This window comes from Delphinapterus leucas, chromosome 13 (assembly GCF_059928025.1).
Source record: "Delphinapterus leucas isolate spDelLeu-1000000601 "Yukka" chromosome 13, BTC_Dleu_Yukka2, whole genome shotgun sequence".
In the NCBI taxonomy this organism is placed as follows: Eukaryota; Metazoa; Chordata; class Mammalia; order Artiodactyla; family Monodontidae; genus Delphinapterus; species Delphinapterus leucas.
Window position 1 is genome coordinate 81542956 of NC_143141.1, and position 20244 is coordinate 81563199.

General features: G+C 36.7%; 1 protein-coding gene across 2 annotated transcripts in view; it reads left to right on the forward strand.

Annotated features, from left to right (window-relative positions):
* The first annotated feature begins 2075 nt into the window (after positions 1-2075).
* Positions 2076-20244, forward strand: part of RAD51AP2 (RAD51 associated protein 2) — a 48054-nt gene continuing 29885 nt past the window's right edge. Inside the window, exons 1-2 of one of the 2 annotated variants that reach the window (XM_089923416.1) lie at positions 2076-12536; positions 15857-20041. In XM_089923416.1, the coding sequence (XP_089779542.1) occupies positions 16906-20041 (3136 nt within the window). In that variant the 5' untranslated portion in view covers positions 2076-12536; positions 15857-16905. Of the gene's footprint in view, positions 12537-15856; positions 20042-20244 lie in introns of those variants that run through there. The other variant, XM_022554155.3, reaches the window with a different exon arrangement.

Sequence of the window (20244 nt, forward strand, 5' to 3'; positions counted from 1 at the left end):
TCTTTAGAAACTACCAGTGTTCATCTGAGTAGTCTGTATCTCTCCAGCAGCTGTTAAAATAACTTGTAGGATCACCTTAAAACTAACTAAGAAAGCCTCATTCAGGAACATTAAGGCAGTTAAGACACAATGTCCCTGCTGCTGTCAGGTGAGTATGCTTTCTACTTATTTCTCTGAATATTTCTTTCCTGCTTCTCCTATAGGAAGGATCACACTGTTTCTTGGTGATGCATTTTATTCAAAAATATTATAAATGAATAGAAAGATGACAAAGATGAATCTCTTCAGATTGATGACAAAATATTTTTCCATCAGAAAATTGTCCTCTTTGGTCGTTACAGTGATACTCTTCTGTGGGGTGAACTGGAGCTGGGTCAAGTAACAGGCTGTGGTGGTAGTTTCTGACCAGATCCTAGATCTGGAATTAGAGTAGAATACAGTCATCCCTTGGTATCTATGGAGGACTGGTTCCAGGACCCCCTTGGATATTAAAATTCATGAATGCTCAAGTCCCTTATATGAAATGGCTTAGTATTTGCTTATACCCTATGCATATTCTCCCATGTAATTTAAATCAGCTCTAGACTACTTTTAATTCTGAATACAACGTAATTACTATGTAAATAGTTGTAAATACAGTGTAAGTGCTATGTACATAGTTGCCTGTTCGGCTTTTTGGAACTTTCTGGAATTTCCCCCCCCCCCCAATATTTTTGATCCTCAGTTGGTTGAAGCTGTAGATGTGGAACCCATAGATACTAAGGGCCCACTGTAGAATCTTTTAAATGAGCCTGAGCAGGGCAAGATCTTCTCAAACAAAGATCTCCTGACTCACCAATTTGTACCACCAAATGAGGAATTTTAGAATGGATTGGCATATTTCCACCAAAGAGTCAGATTACAGGGCATTGCTGAATTTGGATAGCTGTAACATTTCCTACTTATTCTTCAAGTTCTTGTTCAAATACCGTGAAGACTTCCCTGATTATCTATTCCAGAGTGATAGTTCTTCTTTTCAGTTTTCATTAGACTTAAGATGCATGGAATAATCAATGAAATACCACCAAGACACATAGTTTTTCTTTTAGATTTTAATATCCAACTATATTTTAAAGCTACTTAGTGCAGAAGCTGTGTCTTGTATTTCTACTTTGATTCATTCAAAATGCCAAATTCCTGATTCATAATAAAGCTTGGCAATTATTTGGTGGATTAATTTCCTCTATCTCTAGTGTTCATTCTCAGTGGGTTATTTTTCTGTGATTTTACTATCTAGAAGAATTAAAATTCAGTTGAGCATTCTGATAATTGGAAAGATTATTTTTATAACTTAATAATGATTCTGTTTCATAATTGGTATAGTAAGTGTGATACATAATTTTCTGTTTACAGAACCCCAAATAATGAAAAACAGTTGTTTTTATACGGATTTTAAGAGAAAACTTAACATCTTCCAGCAGGTGATTATATTTCTTATTATTCAATATAGGTTTGTACCATATGTAGTGGAATATATTATAAAGGAATTTAAACAAGAAGTGACTTAGGGCTTGAATTAGTTTCTGTGAATGCCATGTGATTAGATTTATGAAAGAAAGAGGACATTATATTTGACAAAAGGGAGTTTCTAGATTTATTTGACTGGGCAATAGTGTTTACAATTGACATTGGACACTGGAACCAAACCTTCTTTTAGCCACCAGTATAATCATTTGCAAGCCAAGAAAATGTTTATATTCTTCCTTACGTATTGATAGATGTCTCTTCCTCCTCCTTCCCCCTCCCCCTCCTCCCCTCCTCCCCCTCCTCCCCTCCTCCCCCTCCTCCCCCTCCTCCTCCCCCTCCTCCTCCTCCCTACATCCTCTCCGTCCTCCCCCTCCCCTCGTCCTCCCCCTCCCCTCGTCCTCCCCCTCCCCTCGTCCTCTCCCTCCTCGTCCTCTCCCTCCTCCTCCTCCCCCTCCTCTCCCTCCTCCCCCCTCCCCTCCCCTCCCCCTCCCCCCCCTCCCCCCTCCCCCCTCCCCTCCCCCCTCCTCCTCCCCCTCCTCCTCCTCCTTTTCCTCCTTCTTCTTCTTCCTCCTGCCAAATGAAAGTTGTACTAGACTATTTTTTTCTCTGACTGTCCCTTGGACCTGATCATAGCTTTTCAAGGCCTTTGTAAAAGTTTAAATGGTTTTCCCTTTTATACTTTCTAAAGGAAATGTCATATATTTTAATATTTTGCAAGTGATTGTCTATATGTAGGTTACACTTGTTGATCTAAACCAAATAGGCAGCCAGTTATTTTTCCAGCAAAGATGGGCTTATTCAGGATCTACAGAGAATTGCAATTGAGAATTGCAGTTGAGCCATGGTGAGCCACGGTGCAAGTGCTTGCACAAGCCAGGGGGAGGAGAACTCTTTTATAGGGGGGAAAAGTTGGGAGGGCTACAGTAAACAGAGTCCATGGCTTTTCATTGGCTGAGTTGTTGCCAGGAAAGAAGAGGAGGAGTTTTTCTTCTTCCTTTTGGGCTCTGCTGTTGTCATATGGTGTGAGAATTCCCCCTTCAGGTCTCCTGAGTCTATTTAATTTAGGCTTCTGTTTATTAATTTTTCATATTTTTCCCTTTTAATCAAGATTTTTCTCTAAAAGCATTACTGATCAAGAGTCAGGTTTTCCAGTTTCAGTGGCTTTTTGTCCCTCAACGCCAGGAAGGGCCTTTCCTGAGTGTTCTGTGTCTTGTCAGAGGGAAAGTACACAGCTGGGAAACATATTGAAGTCACATCTGAGTAACAAGGAGGGGTAGGAGGGACAACCTCTCAGGCACTTTTTATCGAAAGTCCATATGTTATCAAGAACATGGGCACTGGAGAGCATCTGAAGCGTTATATTATCATCAAAGGTTTGGTGACAAAATTCTAAAAGGCATGGTTCAGATATCTTGGGAAATCTGTCTCATCAGATGTTATCTAGTTTATTTCTGGAAAATCTTTACTTTCAGATGATGTGCAGATCCAGGTAGATTTCAGCACTTCCTTTAGGTGTGTCATATAAATCCAAGAATCTATTCCTTGGAGTTTGGTAGCACAAGGAATGATTAGCAGTACCTGATAGGAGCCTTTTCAGCAAGGTTGAAGAAAGTTCTTCTGGAGGTGTCTTTTCTGGTAGATGAAATTTCCAGTGGATCAAAAGAAGCAGCAGCCACGTGCATTGGGCATCCTGTGACTATCTCAAAGGGTGAGTGTTTATGAGTTCCGACAGTGGTGGATCTGAGATTTAGAAGGACGAGTGGAAATGCTTCTGGCCAGGGTATTAGGAGGGCCTCTACAAATTTTGCCAATGGTGTCTTAATAATGCTGTCAATTTATTCAACTAGGAGGATTTAGGGTGTTAAGTGCAATAAAATACTGTAAAACTGGCCAAACAGTGAAGACTTATCAAAGCACCTGACCAGGAAACTGGATTCCTCGATTATTATGAAATTCAAGAGGAATTCCCCAAGCAGGGATAATTTTTTCCAGAAGAACTTTATCCACAGAAGAGGCAGTAGCCTGTCTGCAAGGGAAGGCTTCAGTCCAGCATGAAAACACACGCACTGTGATTAAAATACGTTTATATCCATGTGATGGAGGAAGTTGTATGAAATCCATTTGCTGTGGTCTATTAGGCAGTTTAAAATTTTCAGCAAGTTCTCTAGAATTAGAACCAGAACACCAGCCCACTAACTTATTGTACAGTCAGGCTTGGGCAATTGCTAGTGATGACAAATTAAAATTATAATGGAGTAATCATAGTTCAGGCATACAAAAATGCATTTGGGCAGCCATTGAGCGCCTGGTCTCACCATTAAGAACTTGAACTTTATGTGAACTATACCTAACCCAAGGTTTTTTTGTTTTGTTTTGTTTTGCTTTTTAACATCTTTATTGGGGTATAATTGCTTTACAATGGTGTGTTAGTTTCTGCTTTATAACAAAGTGAATCAGTTATACATATACATATGTTCCCATATCTCTTCCCTCTTGCGGCTCCCTCCCTCCCACCCTCCCTATCCCACCCCTCTAGGTGGTCACAAAGCACCGAGCTGATATCCCTGTGCTATGCGGCTGCTTCCCACTAGCTATCTACCTTACGTTTGGTAGTGTATATATGTGCATGCCTCTGTCTCGCTTTGTCACAGCTCACCCTTCCCCCTCCCCATATCCTCAAGTCCGTTCTCTAGTAGGTCTGTGGCTTTATTCCTGTCTTACCCCTAGGTTCTTCGTGACATTTTTTTTTCTTAAATTCCATATATATGTGTTAGCATACGGTATTTGTCTTTCTCTTTCTGACTTACTTCACTCTGTATGACAGACTCTAGGTCTATCCACCTCATTACAAATAGCTCAATTTCGTTTCTTTTTATGGCTGAGTAATATTCCATTGTTTTTAAAACGTCTGCTAGCTGCAACATTGTGTTTCAAGGTTGTTCCCTCTTCTAACTATGCAACCATTTCAGAGCCCAACCAATCCTTACTTAACAAGTACCCTTCTTGCCAGCTCCAATTATAATTCTTGATAAACAATTCATATAACTAACCTATAACTGTAACCTTGTGGTTCTTGCCTTTATAATCCTCCCCCATTTTGACAGTTCAAGCGCTTCTTCAATCTGTGTCTCCCGGGCTGCTGTCCTAACAAACCCCAAATAAGCCCCTTTTTAATCAGGTCTCTGTTTCTCAAGTTTTGGTTAACACTAGATGACTTTGTTGGGCAATTCCTAGGGCTTTTCCAATGCCTGTTGATTGGAACAAAACAGTGGCTCCCACACAAAATATCTGATGAACCTGTTCATGACTATTACAATCAAATTCAGATTTTTTAAAAGAAAGTTCTGGTTTTCCTTCAGATGTTGATTCCACTCAGTAGCTTTTAACTCTGTTTATTAGTGGACTGAACCAGGCCCTTCCCCTTCCAGTAAAAAGGACCAGGGTGGGATGGGAAACATGTCCACTCCAGATTTAATCTGTCAAACCTGCTCTAACACTCTAGATGAGTCACCTAAAAGGAAGATTGCCAGAATTTTTAATCTTCAACTCCAGCAAATGAAGGCCCCTAAATGAAACCAAAACCCTCCTAGTTTCTGCTCTTTGCTGCTGTTGAGCTCCATTTCTTTTTCCAACCAGAAGTCTAGTGCAATAACATTTAGCAATTTCTTCAATGCAATATACTTAAACCAAACTCCTAGCCTTTACCCTTGTGATATATCGTCAAACAAGTTACAGCCTCTCCCCCTTCTCTCTTCTTCTAATGGTGTCTCTATTTTCCTGATCATCTAAACTTGAAACTTTGGACTCATTGCTGACTCTTTACCTCCACAACAGCACAAAAGTAATTAAATTCTAATCATATTTTTAAAAGAATATCATTCCCATTTTTTTCCTTCTCATTCCTATGGTTGATGCTCAAATACAGATCCTTAATATTTCTAGTTGTATGGCAATAGCCTCTTAACTAATTTCTGCTAGGGACAGCATTCTCTCCCACTTATCTCTAATTCATCCTAAGTGCAGCCATTAGGTGAATTTTTCTGAAAGCCTATTTTAAATACCTCTTTCTCCTGAAGCAAACCCACAAATATAGTCTTTCCTATAGCATGAAGTTCACACTTTCTTTTAAGCCTGGCATTCAAGGTTCTGAACACCCTGACCTCAAGTCTCTTTCCTATCTTCTTTTACCCCCTTACAAAACCACTCTCTCTCAAAAACACCTGTTTACTCACTATTGCTCAATTATATCTTACACTTTTATTTATGCCTTTGTTCATGCTCTTGTTCTCATCTGGAATATATTTTACTATTCTGTTTATATCCAAATCATAAATATTCTCTATGATGCCTTATACCCATTCTAATCCTTAATAACTCAATTCTTTTAAACCACAGTATATATTATTTATATAATCTATTTATAATTACATATAAAAAATTTTAAACCTTTATATTGTTATTAAATTTTTTTATTATTAATGCCTTGTCTCTGTATCATAACTTCTTTGTATGACACCTGGCACAATATTGACTATATAATAGATACTCGGTATTTAATGTCTGTTCCATTGAGTAAAAACTGGTTCCCAGAGTAAATACCTTTGAGTCCTTAGGAATGAGGGTCCTATTTGGCTGTATTTAGGAAAACCATTTAAAAAAACTCTAAATGATAACAATTGATGAAGAGAAAATCAGGATATAGTCACAAAAGTGCTAAGCTAATTATTCTTAACTAAGGATTAATAAATAAACATATGTTATAGACACTTTAAAAAGCAGTCTTAATAGTGTATTTGAAAAACAGAGTGATAGCTATATATCAGTGAAGATACATGGAAATATCCAATGGTATATATTTTAGTCTCTTTTCCTTTTATATTAAACCTAGAGAGAAAATGAAAAAGAATTATTTCCCACGGAGCTCTCTGTGAAACAAAGGGGAAAAAATGAGCAATTTGACAAATCAATGAAAATCTAGAAGTTGGGAAATCCTCTTAAATGATTTTTTAAAGGATTATCTAAGGATTCTTATTCTAGAATGGTTAAAGAAGTGAATGGGTTACTGTTAATAACTATAATGCTTATATAGAATTTGTCATGTGTAAGGCACTGTTCTATGTGTTTTACATATAGAATATAAAATCCTACACATATAGAATCATAAAATCCTACAACCACCACAAGGGGCAAGTACTAATATTCTCATCTTACAGTTGAAGAAATTGAGGAAAAGAGGGTTAAGGAGTTTACCCCAAGGTCAAACATACCCCAAGGTCAAACAGATAGTAAGTTATGGCACCAGGATTCAAATGTAGGCAGTTTACTTCCAGAATCAACACTTTTTTCTTTCTTTCTTTCTTTTTTTTTTTTATCTAGGCAGTTTACTTCCAGAATCAACACTTTTTTCTTTCTTTCTTGTTTTTTCTTTTTTTTTTTTTTTTGCATTACGCGGACCTCTCACTGTTGTGGCCTCTCCCGTTGCGGAGCACAGGCTCCGGACGTGCAGGCTCAGCAGCCATGGCTCACGGGCCCAGCCGCTCCACGGCATGTGGGATCTTCCCGGACCAGGGCACGAACCCGTGTCCCCTGCATCGGCAGGCAGACTCTCGACAACTGTGCCACCAGGGAAGCCCCTTTCTTTTTTTAAAAAAATAGAAATAAGACATACATACAGAAAAATATCATTCATAAATGTACAACACAATGAATTATCACAAAATGAACAAACTTCCCAGGTAAAGAAGTAGAAGACTGAAGCATGAGGAGGACTTCTGGGGTAGAGAGTCTATAATCCTACATTCTTAACTACTCTCTATATCACCTCTCAATAGATTTCTGGACATTACTCTCCACCTTAAAGTTCTTACTATGATTTCAGTTGAAGTTGATTTAAATTTATAGTGATCATTCTTAAAAAGCAATAGAAAATAACAAAAACACAAAAAAGCCTGAAATTTGATGTTATTTTCTTGCCAGAGTTCGAATACTTTTTTTAAAATTAATAAAGCCAAAAATCATTTTGTAATTCTACTGAATCTCTGGCAAAGTAAAGGCACACTGAGCGGCACATTTAATGCAGTTTTGACTATATGCAAACCCTAATGCTCTTGTTGTAGGTCTGTACTAAAGGACTGGGCTGCAGGAAGGGTTAATGGTGAATGATGTCACAGTTCTGTTTCTAGTCTTCTATTTGTCAGCCCCCAGTACCAAACTATCCTGCAGACCCTTGAGCTATTCCTTTTGGAGTTTAAACTGACAAGAGTCTCTTTCTATTTTGAATTTCCTGACAAAGTTTGACCTTGTATCAATACTTCATGGATACGTAATTATGGCTTGAGACAATTAGTTTATAGATCAAATCCAATGGAAGAGGTCTTTTCTTCAGTGGCATGCAGAAGTTAAAATATTATCTTTTTTGAAAAAATTATTATTACGAGAGAGGAGTTTGGAGAGTAAAAAGTGGAGAAGATGGTGCAGCTATTACATTGCTATGCAAGTAGAAGGCGATTCAACAGGGAGACACATATATATTTAAGTATTCATGACTACAAGAAGAGGATGGCATTCAGTACAGTGTTGAGCACATATTCTGTACTAAATATTGTTTGAATTGAAATAAGGTTTTTTTGTGTTTGTTTTCACCCAGCAGAGATTTTATAAGCTAAAACCAAAGAAAACCTCTGTGCCTTTTTGTACATTATTATTGAACATTAAATTGTTACAAAACATGGATGGTCATAGATCATATTAAACTAAATTTCTATTTACAGTCCTTTGATTCATTATATTATTTTTGTATTGGAGAACACACATACTTATTTTTTCCTAATTAAAGCTTGGAAATATATGGTCACACTGCTTCTGCTTCAGCTTCTCCTTCTCACCTTTTAGTTTTTCACATATAAAAAAAGGATCATCCCAATCATGATTACTGTGGTTCTGTCTTTGCTTAGCTAACTATTATGTACCAAGCCCAGCCCCTGCCCTGTTTCTCTATTTTCTGAAAAGATGGCATTGTTACTGTAACCAGTAGCCCATATCCTGTATCTATGTTTTTCCAGGTTATTGTCCAAGATCTGAACTACATAACTTTTAAGAGAGTCACCTCTAGAGTCCCTCTGAGTGGCCTCCAGAAATCATGGCCTTAGCTTTTGGAAGCTGATATATAACTGTAGTAAGTGGGTGATTAGCACGACTGGCCTCAGGCAAAGTTGTAAAACAAGTGACATTTTGCGACTTTCCTTTCTATTCATAATTAAGTACCATGTAAAACAAATACAGCCAGTCCCCTACATGTGAACCTTCAAGTCACCAGCTTTCAAAGATGCGAATGTGCGTTCGCATGTCTAATCACGTAAGTTAGCTCACGTGTCTGGCATACATCGTCACGTGCGTGCATCCTCTACAAGTTGTTGTGCTTTTGTGTACTTTCCTGTATAGTACTGCACAGAGTACAGTAAGACAGTATCTTTATATCAAGCCCAGGATGTCCGGAAGTAAGCATAAAAGCAGCAGTGATATAGCTGGTACTGCGAAGAAGCACCAGCTGTCGTACAGTGGTGCACTACTGTACTTTTCAAGGTACTGTGCTGTAAAGCTTAAAAATGTTATTTTTTGTGTTTGTTTTTTTGTGTATGATTTGTGTGAAGAGTATTATAAACCTATTACAGTACAGTAATGTGAAAAGTATTATAAACCTATTACAGTACAGTACTCTATAGCTGACTGTGTTAGTTGGGTACCTAGGCTAACTTTGTTGAACTTACGAACAAATTGGACTTACGAAAGCACTGTCGAAACAGAACTTGTTTGTAGGTAGGGGACTTACTGTATTATGTATATAATGCATATGCGTCAGATAACATTACAAAACTAAACATGTATTCTTGCCCTCCTTTGTTTCTCATAGGGTATAGTTATCTATGAGAAACTTTTAAAAATGAGGAAGGTTGCTCTTTAATAGAATTGTGTGACAACATACTGCCATGGGCGACTAACTGCCTCTCCCCATGTCCTAAGCTTACATTTCCTCCCCACTTTCTGTGATTCTTGGCTCTCTTTTTCAAGACTCCTTCAAAAAACTGCTCAAGGGAGTCATGGCCTTGGTCACATTTTTATATAATTAATTCTCCTCTTATAAGATCCACTAATGTATAGAACATGCTGAACTCAGTTATGAAGAGCGTGCTCAACTGATTCATTACAAATGGAGAAATTCTGGGGCATATATTACATTCATAATAGGTACGTTACTGTATTATAGACTGTATTTAGATTTGGTTTTTAAAAATATCACTCAGTTTCTTCTAGATCCTAGTTGTTTTATATCCTGACTGGGTAGCTCTTCCTGTAGCCAGACCCCTTGGGTTAATGACTTTCCTAATTAGTTCATCTTTACTTCTATATCTCAGTCCAATGCTAGAGCTATTTCTATACTTCCTTAATCTCTGAGAAAGCAGAGCTCTATTTTTTTGGACCTTAGGTCATTTCTTGTTTTCTAGTTGAAACAGAATCTAGGCCGTCTAAATTCTGTTTTTCTAGGCCCAGTTCAATTCTTCCCTCTGTAAAGCCTCTTGCCTTTCTATCTAGAACTCATTTCCTCCTTCACTGAATTCCTTATAGTATCTATTTCTTAATCCTGCTTATTTGATATATCACTCACTTGGTATCTATTCAACACAATAATTAGAAAAATATTATTATCTATTGTATGGTAGGTCCCATACTATACACTGGAAACACAAAGTTCAACAAGGTAACTGTTCTAAGTGTCAAGGAGCTAATAATTTAGTGGAGTAGATTGTATATACACAACCAACCATTATGTAATTTTATAAGTATTACAATAGAAGTCTGAAATGGTGGGGATATGGATAAAAATTGAGTAGTATGGAGAAGAAAGGGAGTTTTATACAAAATTACAGCTCATAGGAATGGAATGAATGAATGTATCCTTTAAGAATAAGCTTTTGGGGACCATTTCTTCCTGAGCACCTTCCCTAAGCTTCCAGACTAGGTTTGGTCCTCTTTCTTCAGTGCTTGGATATTCCTCTACTGCAGTACTTATCCTATTATATTGTAATAAACTCTATATGTCTGTTTCTCCTACTATACTATAAATTTCTTGAAAAAAGACTGTCAATTTTGAATATCTAATAGCCAACACAGTGCCTGGTACATAACAGATAATCAATAAATGTCTTAAAAACTGAACAACGGAAAGAAAACATGAGTATCTGGGGAACTGTAAGCAATTTGGTGAGGTAGAGTGTGAGAGGCATGGGAGAAGGGAAAGAAGTTGCTGGAGATCAGGCTAGAAGATAGACTAGCACAAAGCTGTGAATGACCTGATTAACTAGGCTACATAATGGGCCATGTAGTGTTAGTTTTATATGCATATTTATCTTTTAATATGCATATTTCTGGCCAGAATGCATTTTTTAGAGACAAAGATTACATTTTCTATGTCATAGCATTTACTTCAGTACGAGGCATACTTTCTTGCAGATAATAGATATTCATTCAGCAAGTCAAAGGGTAATTAAATCATCAGATGAGAGCATTTACTTAAGGTACTTTGAAAACTGTTATTATTTAGCTGTCAATGATTATTGATTGACAGTAAGCAGTGGCTACACTCTGCCGTAAATAATGAGAGAAGAAGGATTCTTTTGATCCATTATTTTCCTCTGAACTGAACCTGTTGCCATTCTGAAATCACAGAGCCATAAGCAAACTTAAAATATTGAAAAGTACAGTTACTTTTTTGTATTTGGCAAATTTGGGGGCTCTTCACTCATGAAAAAGGATCAAATGAGGTGAAAACAAATTAACATAGTTTTTTTGTTTGTTTGTTTTGTTTTGTTGTAATAACGTTTTCACACTGTGTCTTGGCACCAGTATAGAGTCTGTCAAATTTCCTCTTTTTGACCTTAGCCAGACAAGAAAGAAAAAACTGCCTGGATTGCTAAGGCTACAATTCCGTAGTGAGAATTGATTTATACAGTAATGTTTCTAAAGTACTGTGAAACAGAGTTTGATTCAATACTATGCTTGTAACTGTTTAACAACTGGCTTTCTAGAAAGAAAAAAAAAAACTCCCTAATTTGTAGTGTTTGCTGATTTTAGCTATTTAAATAGAAATACTTCCATCATGGCCTACTCCAAGCTACCCACAGAAAATGACTGACATTTGGGGTTGGGAAGAGATACTAGTGTTCAACTCATTAAACTGTAGGAGCCAGTCTAACCTTGCCAGTGCGATGTTAATAATAACTATCACAACTTAAGAAATGTTTAATGAATATCTATTTACACAGCCAACTCTCTTCTAAATGCCTTACGTGGTGTATTTCATTTAGATCACACAACAGCCTATGAGGTAGTTTCTACTTTATAATTCCCATTTATAGGAATCTGTGTCTCAGAAGGGTTAAGTAATTTGCTCACATTACACAGCTAGGAAGAAGTGGACCATAGCTTCAAACGTAGACAATTTGACTCCAGAATCTACTCACCTAAATATTATTCTATTTTGCTTTCAGGATAAAAAATTATGTTTAGCATAGTTTTTATGTTAAATGTATTTTGTATTTAATGTAAATGTATGTAATTCCTTCAAAATTTGAAGTAAATTGTAGTTCTATGAATTTGCTATGTCCAGCTAAATATTTATGATGCAACCAACCAAAACAAAGTGACTAATCTCAGCAGAAAAACTATACAAAAGGAGAAAGCAATCTAAGTAATTACAAGTTTGTATGATAAAAATGATAGACATTTTGCTATCTCAAAATTTTGAAAAGATTCTTGTGAAAGTTTAATTGAAAAGAATTCACAATTAATTTTTAAAAGAGGTGTTATTTACAGTTGCATGAATTCCAAAATAATACAGACTCTTGCTTTTATTTCAGCAGCAAAGAATCTTTTAATTGATGCTGAAATTTATTAGACCATCGGATGAGTGTTGGAAATAGTTGAACATTTCCAGCCGCCCCCGCCGCCCTGGTTTTCCAACAGTGAGGGCTCAGGTAAATGATTATTTTTGAATAGCTAAATGTGCAAAAAATATAATAGTACGTTAATGAAATAATATTTAGAACTAAAGAAAGGGGAGCAGATGAAACTGTGGATGTCTAAACATACAACATGGCTGTAAACTGGAAGGACTTAAGATTTAAGTAAGGCCTGACATTACACTTTAGGCAAATGAACCAGCATAGGCCCAAGACCTGGAATTGTGAAAGGGCTTTATATATTTGACGAATGGTGAGAAGCTTAGAGCTGCAGGAAAGCCAGTTGTGTTGTGGAAGTATACAGAAGCTGAAAAAACAGTTTGGAGATGAACTATGAAGAACTTTGCGTGTCGAATTAAAGAGCTTGTATTTTATTCTGTATGTATCAAAGAGTCAAAAGAAGTTCTTAAGTCAGGAAACATGTAACAAAGTGATTAATATTTTAAGAGGAAAAGTCTCATGGTAGTGGTGGGTAGAAGTGGAGGGGAGACTAGTAAAAAGATCATTCTTTTTACTATTCTCAGCAGGAGATGATGAGGGCCTGAACTAAAGCTGAAACATTATGGATAAAGAATAGAAGATTAATTCCTGGGTTATATTTGATATAGAATTAACAATATTTGATGAATTCCTACATAGGGGTTGAGTGATGGGGAAAGACTGTAAAAGAGAGAAAAAATTAAGGATAACACTAAGAGTCTCTAGTTTAGGAGAGTGGGTAGATAATGATGTCATTAATGAAAATTGACAATAAGGAGGTGATTTAAAGCTTAAAGTATTTGCTTATACATTGTCTCATTTAAGACCATTTTATTAAGTTACAGTTGTTGCTCTGCTGAAAGGTTAATTGCACATGTGGATATACAGAGCACCGGTTTTCTGAAATATTTTTCCAACTAGAACTTCTTAGTGACTTGATAAAAAATGCTTTTGGTGTTATTTATAGCCATATTTATTTTAAATATTTTTAGTAAGTGATATTTTCCTCTTTAACCCCTGTATTTTGTTTAAATATGTTTTAATAAATTTTTTATTTTTATTTTTATTTATTTTTGGCTGTGCTGGGTCTTTGTTGCCGTGCGTGGGCTTTCTCTAGTTCCTGCAAGCCAGGGCTACTCTTCGTTGCCGTGCGCGGGCTTCTCTTTGCAGTGGCTTCTCTTGTTGCGGGGCATGGGCTCTAGAGCGCAGGCTCAATAGTTGTGGTGCACAGGCTTAGTTGCTTCGTAGCATGTGAGATCTTCCCGGACAGGGCTCGAACCCGTGTCCCCTGCATTGGCAGGCAGATTCTTAACCACTGTGCCACCAGGGAAGCGCTGGTTTAAATATTTGTGTTAGTTGTTCTTATTAAGTGTTTAAAATATATTTGATTATCTTGTCAGTCTGAAATAAAGTTTTAGGTTGAGTGTATTTATTCATCATTTACATGCTTTATTAAAAGACATAAAAGAGAAAAACTGTCCTGTTGAATATCTGCTCTTACTGTGAAATTTAAATGACATTAATACTGGTAATATTTAAAGTCAGTCTTTGGCTCTATGTTAGTATGATCTCAAGCAAGTCTCCATTTTAACATATAAAATCAAAACAAGAAGCTTAAAACACACTTAAGACACCACAAAATCCATTTGGATTGGTAAAGGTACAGTAACAGTAATATAATTACATTTTTCCTCATTAACTGAAGTTAACTGAGGCACTGGGGATGTAAAAATGAATAGATCTTTGCCCTGTTAACACAGAGTCTGGTAGAGGGGATGTAAACAGCTCAATACAATGTTGTAAGTGTTATAGTATAGTTGAAAATTCAGTTCTACAGGAACATAGAAGAGGATACAAATAATCTTGCCTGCGGTTTGGATAGGGCAGGGATGAGGTAGAGCTTTCACAGTGGAGGTAGCTTTTGGGTAGAACCCTTTTAGGCTGAATAGGAATTTGTCAGGTGGAGAAAGAGGAGGGCATTGAGAACATGCATGAAAAGACAAGAAAATAACAAACAGTCTTGTGTAGGCAGCACGGGGCACATTGTAAAAAAAGATGAAGCCAAAAAAGTTAAGGTGGGATCTAGTTGTGAGGATCTGCCATACCGTGCTAAGGATACTGGACTTCAGGCATCCTGTGGTACTGAGTGAATTTCTGATTTAACTCTAAGGAGCTTTTGTCATATTTTAAGTATGAGGTTTATCTCATTCTTTCATTCCTTCAGAGCTGAACTGTAATAGGACACCAAGCTGAAAGGAATGACAGGTGCTGGCCTTAAAGCTCAGTTTACTGTTTTTTAAGGAGGTAGGAGTTTTCTAAGGAAGAGCAGGTAAAGTGCTATAGAAAAATGTGACATTTGAAATGGGCCTTGAAGAGTAGGGAAGATTTGAACGTCTCATTTACATTTTGATTAAGATGAGTTGAAGATACAATTTTTTTCATTTCTCATAACTATTTGCAAGGTAGCATTTTAAAAATAAAGGAAAAACACACGTAGTAATTTCAATAGGCATTGATTAAAGTGACAGTGGTCATTAATGTAACGTTGAAATAAGTAAGTGCAAGAAAAGACTTCTTTTCCTGTCTTCATTGCTGTGTTTCTTCAGAAAAAAACAAAACAAAAACAAAACCATACATTTCTGTACACTTAAGAGCATCTTAGACATAGTTCTCAAACAATTGTTGAATTAAACTGAAAACTTCTGGGTTTATTTGAATTCTAGTCCTTAAACAACGCATAATTTTAAAATAATGGTGTGATAGAGATTTAAAAAATAATGTGTTCTGGGGAAAACTAGCAAGATGAGAAATAAACACCAAGTTAAAGATCAATCTAGAATCACAAAGCTATGGCATTTCCTATACAGATAGAAAGCTTATTTCTAATGTTATGTTAATGTACCAGTTATATCCACCTTGGCTATCTATGCAAGTCAGTCTGGAGGCTGATTAAAGCGTAGAACAGAGTGCATTTGAATGGAATGTAGGACTGAGGAAAATCTGGGATAAAAAAACAGTGGAACTAAAGATATATAGAAGCAGCACTTTGAGAACTCCCTGAGGTGTAATCTGAGCCACTGCCACATTCTTATTTACAGCATTGATGAAGTGCTTATACTTTAAGGCTTTCAACAAATTTAAGTAAACATTTCTCTGGAAGAATTCACAGCCAAAGTAATGCCTAGAATTGGAATCACAGCATATCTAAGTATTTACAAGACAGGAGGGTGATGAACAGTTTATTACCTAAAGTATTATGCCAGTCATATTTTGCCATTTATATGCCTATGGGTTATGAAATTAGGATTCCTGTTGCACATTATTGCAGTCCTTATAATTTTTTTTTTTTTAACCAGGGAACATACAACTTATCAACTTTGAAACAATCATCAAGGGGACTGATGTTTTTGATTACTGAGCAGTAATTGCAAGTTTCTTAATAAACATTTTGAAAATCATTTTCTTCTTTAGAAGTACAACATTCACAAAAATCAGGATTGACTGAAGATAATTGTTCTCAAAGCAGAGGAAAAAGAAAAGCAACATTTTCAAAATTTATTATGTGTGACTCAGAACACACATATGTATGATTATTCATGCTTATAATGAACAGAATAGCTGAAACATATGATTTTTATCTTTAAGTAGTGGCATTCACAATATTGGGAAAGAAAACTCCACAGCGCATATGAAAACTTTTTTTTTCTACAGTCTTAAAATGAAGATGAATAATTTATCTGGATAATGGTTTCTACACACGTTTTTTCCTCAAATATTCAGATCGTTAAGTACCAGTGCCGTCCTTTCCCAAAACACACTTCATGAGTGAAGTGGAAACCTGATTTTCAATGCCACTGGGGTTATTAAGAGCATTTTGGAAAGTTTATCCGCACACAGAGAGATTTGGTTTGGTGTTTACAGAACTGCATGGTTTTACTGGACAAGACGCTCGGGAGAAACTGTGGAGAAGTCGCTTCTGAGGAAAACACAGAGTTTTAGAATTAAAAAAATAAAGCTGTTTCCGTTCACAGATTAAAAAAAAAGAGATTCTGACTTTTCTCATTAATTCTACCAGAGGGAAGAAAAAGTTTCAATCGGCTACAACCCTGGCAATAGCAAAGGGCGCTGAAAATAGACAAAGTAACAGTCCCAGGCGCTAGGTGCTTTGAGGGAGAGACTACCTGGGACTCGCGGGAGTGCGGTGGCTGGGGGCGTGGCGGGGCGTGGTCGAGGTGGGCTAGCCCTGAGGCTAGGGCCAAGGCCAGGCCTCAAGGGGCGTGTCAGGGGCGTGACCGAGGCGGGCTCGGGGGGTGGGGCTAGGGGGCGCGGAGGGGCGGAGCCACTTTGCGCCTGCTGAGAGACCCGAGTCTGGCCGGAGCCTCTGACAGATTCCCAGTTCGCTGTCATGTCGTTCACGCAGCGCGCGCCGCAGGTTGTGGAGTTCGGGGAGAGTGCTTCCCCTTTACCGCCTCCTGACGACCCTGATTCCCCACCACCCCGTAGTAAGCGGCCCCGTCTTGAGGAGCCCGGTGGTGTTTCTGAGGCGGGCTGGAGGCTGCCTTTGGTGCCTCGCTTGTCTGAGGTGGAAAAAGCCTGGGAGTCGTCGGCCAGACCCTTCAAGGCGCTTCTGGTTTCAGCTAAGGAGATTTTTGATAACTCCACAGACTCGCGTGTGGAGAAATCTGTCGGTGAGAAGCAGATGTGTAATCTGGTATGCCAAAATAGCGGATTTGAGATGAAGAGTTGTTTGCGGTCTCTCCCCTCACAAAGTTTTGATTCTGGTTTGAAGGCTTCTAGAACGTCTTGTGAACCAGGGCTGTATGACAGAGAGTCCTTCGGTGTGCATTGCAGTGATAGATCTGGAACAGAGGCTGGTCAGCTGCCCAACGTCTCTATACATGATGGACAGGCAATTAAAAACGATGATGGAAAACGATATTTACCCCGGGGGAGAGACAATAGCCAGAAAGACAATAATTGCACAAAACAGACAGAAAATTCATTTTTAGATGTTACCTTTTACAGGGAAACCAAATCAACGTTTCATGATATTAAGAACAGATGTAAAGCTGACAGCGTTATGCCATCAAATAAAAAAGAAAATAGCATTTCAGCATCTACACTAAAAATGTCAAAATCTCAAACCCAGCCCAGCATGGAAATTGCCGAACCCAGCTATTTCAGAGATAGCAGCACGATAAGTATCCCTGAGTTTCCAACTGATTTAAATAGCAAAATGCCTTCTGTCTATTTAAAGGAAATAATGAAGAAAAATGACAAAAATGAGGCATATGTGAGGGATTTCACAAACATTCACTGGTCCCAAAATAGACCTGATGTTAAGAAGCAAAAGTTACAGGATGATAAAAAAGTTGTGGATGCAGAAAATATTTTTTCTGAATGTTATGGAAGTAACCACCAGTCACTCAGCAACCAAAGTGTTTGTGCGAGAAAAAAAGACTTGATCAGTTTACACTACTATAATCACTGTAGTATCAAGTCTGATGCAATAGACTCTGCAAAGAATTTCACTATAAAACTAGAAAATGCAAATTGGGAAGAGGCAGAACCATGCCTGGACAGCTACATATCTACCAGATCAGAAAAATCGAAAAGCTGGGACTGTAACATTAGACATATTTTGAGAAAAAATAGGAAAAATTGTTGGATTATGGATAGTTACAAAACTAAATGTGAAAATATGAAACCAACTGGAGAAATATTGAATTTGCAACAATTATTAGAAACAGATCTTTTAAGCAAAGAAAATTATCACAATGCAGAAGTCATGAAAACACATGAAGAAAAATCAAAGCCTCTCATGATAGAAACACTGGGTAGTCAAAAAGCTTCAATAAAAATTTTTTGGTTCAAAGGTAAAGGAGAAAACGATAATATGCTACAGTTGAGATGTTATACTACACAAAAAGACTTTCATTTAAGCAGTATTTTTGAAAATTTCATTACAGGAATTTTTTATTTCCTTAAAAGTATTCCAGGAAATCAAAAAGATAGTAATATCTTAACCTGGTATGGAATTTTGAAGTGTAAAAATCAAAATCTAATAACTAGGAATATGAATGTCAATAGAAATAATGACATTTTAAGCATATATTTACAAACCGGTGTTTTAGACCTTCTAAATATTATATTGAAAACCAACATAACATCTTTGCTCAATAACTTTGACTCTTTAACAATAATTGAAAATGATTCTAAATTAGAAGAGAGATGCATTTTCAAATGGGTAATATATTTGAATTATCCAAAAAACGTTACAGTGAGAAAACTTATCAGTTCCTCCAGTATGACAATTAAAAACATACACTTTCCAATTTTTGAAACATATGAAAAAATTCCCCTTTTAATGGACTTTGATGACATCGATGAAATTTTTTTGACAAAAGAAATTAGTTACAAGAATAAGAGTTGTCCTGAACGACTCATGAGTGTGGGAACCTGGGTGCACTGTAGTCCTAAAACTGTTAAAACACATGTTAAGTCTTGTCCTCAATTTATACAGATCCAGAAATATATTAATAAAAAAACTTATGGAATAAATATGCAGAACCAAGATTTATATTCTGAAGGAAAACAAAAGCATAATAAGATCAACAGATTTAATTTTAAATGCATATTTGAAGATTTCTTCAATATTAGGCAACAAGCTATACAGGCAAGCCACGACAAAAAACACAATGAACAAACCAATCTGACAACTATAACTCCGGTGCTAAATTTTGGGGACTTGATAAGTGAAATTGAAGAAAAAAAATGTGACTTAATTTTGAAGGAGGAAGTAAAAGTCACAGCACAAAGTTTAACAAACAGTTGCCAAGTTCATGAAGATTTTAAGATAGAAAAGGAAGAGAAAAAGAGTTTTTATTCAACGGAAGGCATATTTTTTGTGCAACCAGTTTCATTAATGAATAAGAAAGTAGGTGTGGAAGGAACTAAATATGTTAATCGAAATAATGTAGCTGACAGAAATGAATCTGAGAATATTTTTCAAGAAAGTGAGTTAGCTAATTCAAAGCATTTTCATCCAAAGAATGACTCTTCAGAATGTTTTAATCTTCAGTTTGAAACTCATTTGAGTGTTGGGAACAATGAATGTTTTCAGGACTTATCTGCCAAGTGTTTATCAAGAGACGCTCTGACAACAGTAAACGATTTTGAGATGAAGAGTAAATTTGATTTAGTACTTGAAGAACTTCATATGTTTCATGAAATTAGTATGGAAAATGAAATTCTAAGCACTGTGGAAACCAACAATGGGCAAGAAAATTACTTTGTAGAAAATAATGATGTTGTGGAGGTAAAAACGGAGATTAAAAAAGGTTTGAAAATGGGTACAGAAAACAAAATATGTTCATCTTCTTTGCTCTGTGATACGATAGCAGGGCCTAATACGCATGAAAAACACCAAAGTTTATTTAAATGGAAAAAAGTACCCAAAAATGGAGAACAGGAAGTTCCTAATGAATATTGCTGTCTAAGAACATCAGAGGAAGAATTACTCTACTCTACTTCTAAGGAAGGTATGAAATCAGTTTTAAAATATACTTTCTGAGTTAAAAGAAAATGCTGCTTTTTTTTTTTTTCTTTGTAGGCCAAATATATAATTTTGGCAAAAAAGAAGATAAGGTATAAGACAATGTTTATTGATGCATTATTATTTTTCTATAAAGGGTTGTTCAAACATTAAATAACATACTGAAGTTGATGGGAACGAGTGATGAAA